The sequence below is a fragment of the Perca flavescens genome, chromosome 3 (assembly GCF_004354835.1).
Source record: "Perca flavescens isolate YP-PL-M2 chromosome 3, PFLA_1.0, whole genome shotgun sequence".
In the NCBI taxonomy this organism is placed as follows: domain Eukaryota; kingdom Metazoa; phylum Chordata; class Actinopteri; order Perciformes; family Percidae; genus Perca; species Perca flavescens.
Window position 1 is genome coordinate 28,223,795 of NC_041333.1, and position 8,451 is coordinate 28,232,245.

Below are 8,451 nucleotides of genomic sequence, written 5' to 3' on the forward strand. Positions count from 1 at the left end.
AGTCAGCAGAACGAAGAATGGGTCGGGCAGAAAAACCGACAGAGCAAAAACTCAATGTGAGTCAATGCTGAGATGCTCTGAGGCGTTATTAGAGTGGTCAGAAAACTGCACGACAACGATAAATACAAAGCATAATTGAATAGTGTAGGCTATGTCACCAAATGACTAATGTCTACACACTAAACGTAGGCCTATATTATATCACATAGGCATATATATATATATATATATATATATATATATATATATATATATATATATATATATATATATATATATATATATATATATATGATAACATTTTAAACAACAGTTAAAGTGTAGGTATCCCTCTAACAACCTATTCTGCATTATAGTGACTTTTGTACAGCTGAATTAAACTACACAGCTGATTAGAACCAACAGTGGGGGGAAAACCGAGCGGTCGGTCACCTAACCCAACAAATGTCTGATTCAGCTGCTTGGGGCGCAGACCGGGGCAGGCCGGAGACAAAGGGAGTGGGCGCTCATTGGCTCCGGCCGTGTGCGCTCTGTTGTCCCCCAGCGCGAGCAGCTCAGCCCCTATTCACATGTTAATAAGCCCCTATAAATACTAACCACAGCCACTCAGCGCCAGCAGCACGTCTCACTAGGATTGCACAATAAACACAGGGCGCCTCGCTTGCCTGCGAGTTTATCGATCCCCCCCACCCCCCCACACCCCCTCCCCTTCCTGTAACCGGTTCCGTTTGCCAGCTGCACCTCGCTGACGGGAAGAAAAAAAAAAGCAGCAGTGGAAGAAGCCACACAGAAAGGGCGATTCAACCAACATGGCCCCCTCGGCTCGGCCCAGCAGCACTGGACTTGATATGGAAGAAGATGAATCCTACTACGGGATTCACAAAGCGGACAGAAAGGTAGGCTACCTACCGCGGGTCTGTTGACGGAATAACAGGCACCCTTTGGACATACTTGGCAGTGACGCACTTGTCTCGCCGGTGACAGTCTGTATGCATTTTGAGTTTTATGGCATTAGCGTTTAAACCTTGCTTTTAACCGTCAATTAGGCTACATCCCACATATGACTGCAACTTCAACTAGAATTAAACAATAGTTTTTGATCCACAGCTGTGAGTTTCTGTCACTGACTGAAGTGTGATCTTTGTGTTCCTGCAGACCAGGAAACCTTTGGTGGAGAAGAAGAGGCGAGCTCGCATCAATGAGAGCTTACAGGAGCTGCGGACTTTGCTGGCAGACACAGACGTGAGTATAGGCTAGGCACACACACATTACACCTCAGTGTGCTCACCTGTCCCCTGTGTGATGCACAGGTAGATTTAGGTTCTGATGGAGTTCTGCTGGTTGTTTCCACAGTTTCATTCCAAGATGGAGAACGCAGAAGTGCTGGAGATTACGGTGAAGAAGGTGGAGGACGTACTAAAGAACCGAACCCAAGGTCTGTACAACTCTGCTTAAACTTAGACTAATACCAAGTAGGCAGTTCTGGGGAATTTAATCTTAAATGTCTGTATCTGACACAGTTATCCCCTGACAACTAAGGTTTGCCTCCTATTATCTCCAGATCTGAATCAAGGCATTTTATAGTGTAGGTAGGCCTATGCATGCTGGAAGTTTAACCTGAAATTTAGAGCAGTGGTTCCCAAACTGGGGGTTGCAATGTACATTTCAGGGCTCACAAGGTATTTAACAGAAGAGGAAAGCAGAAAGAAAGAAACGTATCTCTGCTGCACAAAAGTTATTCTTTGTTTAAGAGTTTCCTCTTATCTTTTGAGCTTTTGTTTTGTAATTACTGGATCATTTGACTTCTTCAGGACTTAAAATGATTCAAATAAAACAAGGAAAAAAACATCACTCTGGGCTTACTGGTCACGAGTATGGCATTTTCAACCAGTGAAGAGGGGTCGCATGTAGACATTTCTTCGAATATAGAAATCACACGACAAAAAGCAACCACTGATTTATCAGTAGGTTTAATGGGATTACTCTTAAGTCATAAGAAGTGCAAACCACCCAAATAATATAGTGACTTGACTGGGTCCATGAGTAGTCCAACTGCAATTAGCTGCAGCTATTTCATAGCCTTTCTCTCTGCTTCCACAGAAACAGACACACTCAACCAAGAAGCGAGTGAGAGGTTTGCAGCTGGCTACATCCAGTGCATGCACGAGGTCCACATGTTTGTGTCCAGCTGTCCTGGGATAGATTCAACAGTTGCGGCGGAGCTCCTTAACCATCTCCTGGAGTGCATGCCCCTGAATGAGGACCACCTCCAGAATGTGCTGATGGATCTAATTACTGACACTTCTGGGAGTAACGGCAGCACTTGGCACGGAGGCGACGAGGCGCTCTGCACGACTCTGGCTTCACCTGGAGGAAGGAGTCTATCCAGCAGCTCGTCCTCGGCCCTCTCCCCGGCCCCCTCCACCACCTCCAGCGAGGACCTGTGCTCCGACTTGGACGAGACCGACAGTGAGCACAACCAGAGTTCCACTGAGGGCTTGGAGAATAGGGAGGGCCTGAGCATGCCTACCATGACCTACCCTCAGTCTATGTGGAGACCCTGGTAGGGGTCTGGGGTTTTGATGGAATGCGGTTGGGATATGTTGAAGCTCCTTTCTTTGAGGACATGACAAAGGGCCTCTTACTGAAAAGGAAAAGTCCACCCTACGGCACACGACACTTCACAAATAACCATTTTGGATGGTGTAACTTTCATTTCTTGGCTTATTTACCCCTTGCAGATAACTGGCCACAAGCATGGTTTGATTTTCTGGATTCTACACATTAATGTTCAATCATCAAATCTGTTCTCTAGAAATTTTGCCCGCTGACAACAGCCTCGGTTTATCCCAGTGCAGTGCAACCGCAGATCACTTTGCGTTTTGTGGAGGGAACCTGGCTGTGGCTTTTTCACCCTAAACTGAATGCTGCAGGTTTGAATGTTTTCCTTGGCATTCTGGGAGATGTAGGAATTCACTCAGTGAAATAGAAGTAGAAAAACACTCCTTAAGTGCTTTGGATATCATAGAAAAAAATGTCTTAAAGAAAGGTTTTCTTTTATCTCATTACATGGGCCCTTTCTCTCAAGGGCCCTTCAAGCTTGGGGCCTCCTGAAAGTGTTCTCTCTTTCCTTTTCAGTAAGGACTCTCTGGCTTTGAGTCCGCATTTGTGACTTCTTCTTTTTTTACACCTGGAGAAAGATGAAACATTCACTTATAAACCAGCAAAGGACAGACGAGGAACCGTTCACTTTTTTGCATCTATAACTCTGTGTAAATAGCTCTTTTTAGAAACCGAGAAGTTTGGCAATGCCTCTGATTAATATAAATATTTCTATTGTATTTCATAAAGGCCTGTAGTTTAGTGGACCATTAGCCTCCTTCAGAATGACCACTTTATGTTGACATGATGTTTAGAAATGCCAGTAAAATGTTTGAATTTGCTAAATAAAATAATGTAATTGAAAAGCTGTTTTATGACTTGACTTAATGCCTGAGAGTACTATAAAAAATCTTTGGAACCTTTTGTGAGATAAAATGTCAGAAAATCTTAATTTATCGTTGAAAAAAGGCTAATTTGTGTAAAGTGATTTCGGGCCAATACGCTACATAATGGGTGCTATGCTCATTTTCAAAATGTCAAAGTTCAAATATCATGTCATGCCTATAGTCTAAGACAGTCCAAAATATGAGTAAACATGAACAACTCAAAAAACTAGAGTACCAAACTCGAATTTGTAATGTCATCACTATGTATAAGTATGGAACTGCTCCATAGACAATGAATTGGGAAAGATGTTTCAGATGACACTGGGAGCGCCCAGAGGAATGCTCTGAGTGAGTATATGAACAATTTTTGTTTCTGAACTGAGAACATACAGTAGAATAAAGCTCATTTGGGTAATAAATAGAAAACAATCAATCAGTCTCCCATCATTAATTGTCTATGGAGCACATCCAGACTTTATATTTGATGACATCACACGTTTGAGGCGGAAGCTGCGTTCACATGCTCCTCGGAGGGTCCCAATGCCTGAGTTGTGAAGTCGTTCTTCCGACTTCTGTGTGTTCATGGCTTTAAGTCGTAATGTGGAGAAAAAAAAAGATGGACGCTACAAAGAAGATGTTTTGTATGATATTGCTTAGAGCGTATAAAGTAATTATTATTCCAGTATTTATTGCACTACACTTACACTACGTGAATGCAGCATAACTTGGTTTCTGGCTTTGAGAGAGAGAGAGCTCATGTTCACAAATAGTTTAATATAGGCCTACTAATGTATTGAACTTTCCTAGGCCATGTTAATAACATAGGCTATTGAAAATTTTAATTTAATTGATGTTTCCCTTTAGGAGCACGGAGATTAAAGTTTCATTGCATGGCCCATTAAAACCACAGCCAGAAACAACTAATGTAGCGTGTAGGAGAAAATAAAACAGTATTTATCATAATCTATTGTCCAAATAGAAAGGAACTTGTGTTGTGCATATTTTATTAAATGTCCTTTGGTGCCAGAGGCTTAATCTTTTTTTTATAAGATGAACATTTAAATATATAATCACTCTAAAAAAGTAACCTCGAATGATGCTCTCCTTTTCCTCCGACCTGCAGTCCTTTCTCACCACGAGGACGCGCGGTGCGTGCGCGCACATGAAAGAGTCGCACCTCTCCAAATGTCTTCACTCTCACCTCAGATACAATGAGCATATTAACAAAGTACTGTTAGATCCTGTCTGGACTGTGTCTGGAACAGCTTACAACGCAGAGCAACAACTCAGTTCCTGATATAAAATGGAAAAGTGAATTCACCCGGGGGGACAAAAAAGGCTATTCCAGACCAAAAGGCTATACATGTAGGCCTAATGTACGGTGAAAATCACACGTCGTTTATTGTCAGATGATCCTGGAGCATTAAAGGGATAATTAACAAACCCGGGTGGAGGTGGAGGTGGAGGTGGGTGTTCACAAAGTGGACCTGGGTGTGAACGTCGGAGGAAACACATTGAAGCGGACGAGACACGGTGATCAAAGCTGCGACAATTTGACAGAGGAGCGTCAAAAGCCCGCACAGTTGAAAAGACACTACAAAGGATACAAGCAGGCTCAGATTCTTCAAAGGGACCAACACACACACACACACACACACACACACACACACACACACACACACACACACACACACACACACACACACACACACACACACACACACACACACACACACACACACACACACACACACACACACTCTATTATGACTCACACTTGATCATGACATGTAAAGACATGGTTCTGTCAGGGGTGCAGCCTTGTTGGAGGTAGTGGGGAATTAAGAGCAAAGACCAGTGATGAGAAAATGTATTCAGATCCTTTATTTAAATAAAAATATGTCAATGAAAAATACTCCACCTACAAGTACAAAATCCAAAGTAATCAGAGAATTGTGGGATTTATCCAAAGTAAAAGCAAAGGATCGTTACAAGGGAGGATATTCCCATTACAACCTGGCAACTCAAAACTTAACCAATTGTTGGCCTGTGATTAATCTAAAATGCCTTGATAAACAATTAATGAATAAATCTATAAACCCTTCAAGTTTGCTTTATTATTCAACATTTTAATGTTGTAGCTGGTCGAGGTGGAGCTACCTTGACCTACTTTATGTGCTTTTGAATTTAATCTTTAACGATGCATATTTGATAAGCTAATTTTTGTTTGTAGAATATTAAAGGAGTAGTTAAAGTTTTTGGCAAATGCTCTTCATCGATTTTTTGTTTTTGTTTGTTGTGAGTTAGATGAGAAGATCAATATGCACTCTGAACATATCTGTCAGGTACATATAAACTACCGCAAACTAGGGCTGCCACCTCTCAGTCGATTAGTCGACTAATCGGTCGTTTTGGTCTTAGTCGACTAAGTTTTCTTTAGTCAATTAGTCATTTTTTTATGCTTATTCATGCTTAATTACTCATTTCCAAGAAACTCATGAGCACATTTATGGTAAACACAAGATTTAAAGTGGTGCTTTTGAAGGATTAATTGTGGAGAAACTCAGTTTTACAGATGGTTAATTAACTACATTTATATTGTGCTTTTCTAGTCTTAACCACCTCTCAAAGCGCACAGCTCTGTCAATTAAATCAACAAATCGATTAGTCGACAAAATCGTATAAGTGTTAGTCGACTGAGAATTTCTTTAGTCGAGGACAGCCCTACAGCAAACAGGTTAGCTTAGCATAAATACTGGAAACAGGAAAATCGCTAGCCTGGTTCTGTCTAAAGGTAACAAAACACACTTATGCACCAGCATCTCTAAAACTCACTAATTAGCCTTGATATTCAGTTGCATAATCTGTACCAAACCCTAGATATACCATGATAATTAGTGAGCCATGATGAAATGATATAGTTCTCCCCAAAATCCCAAATAATTTTACATCCATAGGACAGCTGTCTTTCGCTGAAACATTTGCGCCTTTGGATCATTTTGGTCTCTTGTAGATTTCAGACAAACCGTGTTTCAAACAAAGTAAATTTAATTACAGTGTACAATATACAATGTCATTGTAATTTTTTGTAACCCTATAGTGCGTCATGTGTCTAGTATGTTTGGGTATATTGAAGGAAGCAGGTGGGTGGATGGGTGTGGATGTTGATGTTAAGGACTCAGCTAAATTAAATTACAGTCACACCCCATTCTGTGTGGTCAGACCAACACCTCAATGAACTGAAACCTTGAATAAAGCCTTAACCTAACCGTTAAAAAATATAGTCAAACTAACTGCAATTTCCCTGCTACAAATTCATAGTACTATGGGAAGTAAGGCAATCCCACTTAGGATATGACATGAAATGGTGTTTTTTGGTAGGATATATGTACAAACCAGAGTGACTGACTGTTGGAATATGTCCCCTGCATGTCACCACAATCTGCTACCTAACTGAAAACGACAGATGACAGGCTGACCACGTTAACAGATTTAGTTTAAGCGGGGAAAAAGAAAAAACTCAGACAGGGGGGAGGACCTTTGGGTCCAAATGCATCAGCTGTGACCGTGCATATGAATTCTGAGGTTAAAGGTCAATGCAATGCAACAGTTGGCGTGAGAGTGATTCAACGGGCAGAGGCGAGCATATGGTGCTGAAACAGATCCCCAGGGAACCTTGTCATCCTTGGCTTCTTCTTAAATGTCTTTGACTGTGAGAGAACAATCACTTCCTACTGGGCAGCAGCAGCGGCTGCTGCAGCAGCGGTTATGTGCTGATACAATTCCCTTCTTATCTTGTCACTTAAAAACAAACTTTGGGATGACATCGATCTAAAATGGTAGTTGAAGTTATTGATTGCAGGAAAATGCATATCATTTAAAGAGAAACTTGTACACGTAGTGGTCAGTTTACCAGGGACAACTTACAGTAGGCCTTTGGAAACAGTTGTAACAAGTCTTCTGTGACTCCTGACAAGCTTTGTTAAGTCTGAGAAAATAACCCATTAAAAAACAAAATCTGTTTCTTGTGAGTGTCCCAACGTTTTAGAAATGCATTCTGGAGTACCACATTTAATGCATCTGAAAAGAAGAAATGTTTCAGCTTTCTTCTGAAAGAGGCACAGTGCCAATAACAAATAATGACAGCAGCTTTTAAGGATTTCTTCAGGGATAAATTACTGGACCAGAGGGCTTTGTCACTCCACTGTATATTATTAAAGGAACACGCCGACTTATTGGGAATTTAGCTTATTCACCGTAACCCCCAGAGTTAGACAAGTCGATACATACCCTTCTCATCTCCGTGCGTGCTGTAATGCTGTCTGACGGCTCCAGCGGCATCAGGCCAGCACAGAACATGCAGGTGAATGGTTCCAGCAATCCTACTGCTCCGAATAAGTGACAAAATAACGCCAACATGTTCCTATTTACATGTTGTGATTTATAGAGTCACAGCGTATACAAAAAACAATGTAACATGAGACACAGCCGTCTTCTAACTGTAAACAAACCAGGAACTATATTCTCAGGCGGAAGAATATAGTACTTGGGCAGAGTGATATGCTCGCAGCAAGCCTGTCTGAGAATATAGTTCCCGGTTTGTTTACTGTTAGAAGATGGCTGTGTCTCATGTTACGTTGTTTTTTGTACACGCTGTGACTATACAAATCACAACATGTAAGTAGGAACCTGTTGGTGTTATTTTGTCACTTTTGTCACAATTTGGAGCAGTAGGCTAGTTGGAACCAGTTACCTGCAGGATCTGTGCTAGGCTAAGCTAATGCTGGAACCGTCAGACAGCGTTACAGCACGCACGGAGATGAGAAGGGTATGTATCGACTTGTCTTAACTCTGGGGGTTACGGTGAATAAGCTAAATTCCCAATAAGTCGGCGTGTTCCTTTAAGTATATCATGAGTTGATTTGACTTAACTAATACTCTCATGTTAGCCTAAACACATGGT

The 8,451-nt window shown here is 41.5% G+C and overlaps 1 protein-coding gene across 1 annotated transcript; it reads left to right on the forward strand.

Annotated features, from left to right (window-relative positions):
- The first annotated feature begins 674 nt into the window (after positions 1–674).
- Positions 675–3,471, forward strand: her13 (hairy-related 13). Its single transcript, XM_028573663.1, has 4 exons — positions 675–896; positions 1,156–1,242; positions 1,354–1,435; positions 2,101–3,471. Exons 1-4 carry the CDS (start codon positions 810–812, stop codon positions 2,565–2,567), a joined length of 723 nt encoding a protein of 240 aa, XP_028429464.1. The 5' UTR covers positions 675–809; the 3' UTR covers positions 2,568–3,471.
- The last annotated feature ends 4,980 nt before the right edge of the window (positions 3,472–8,451 follow it).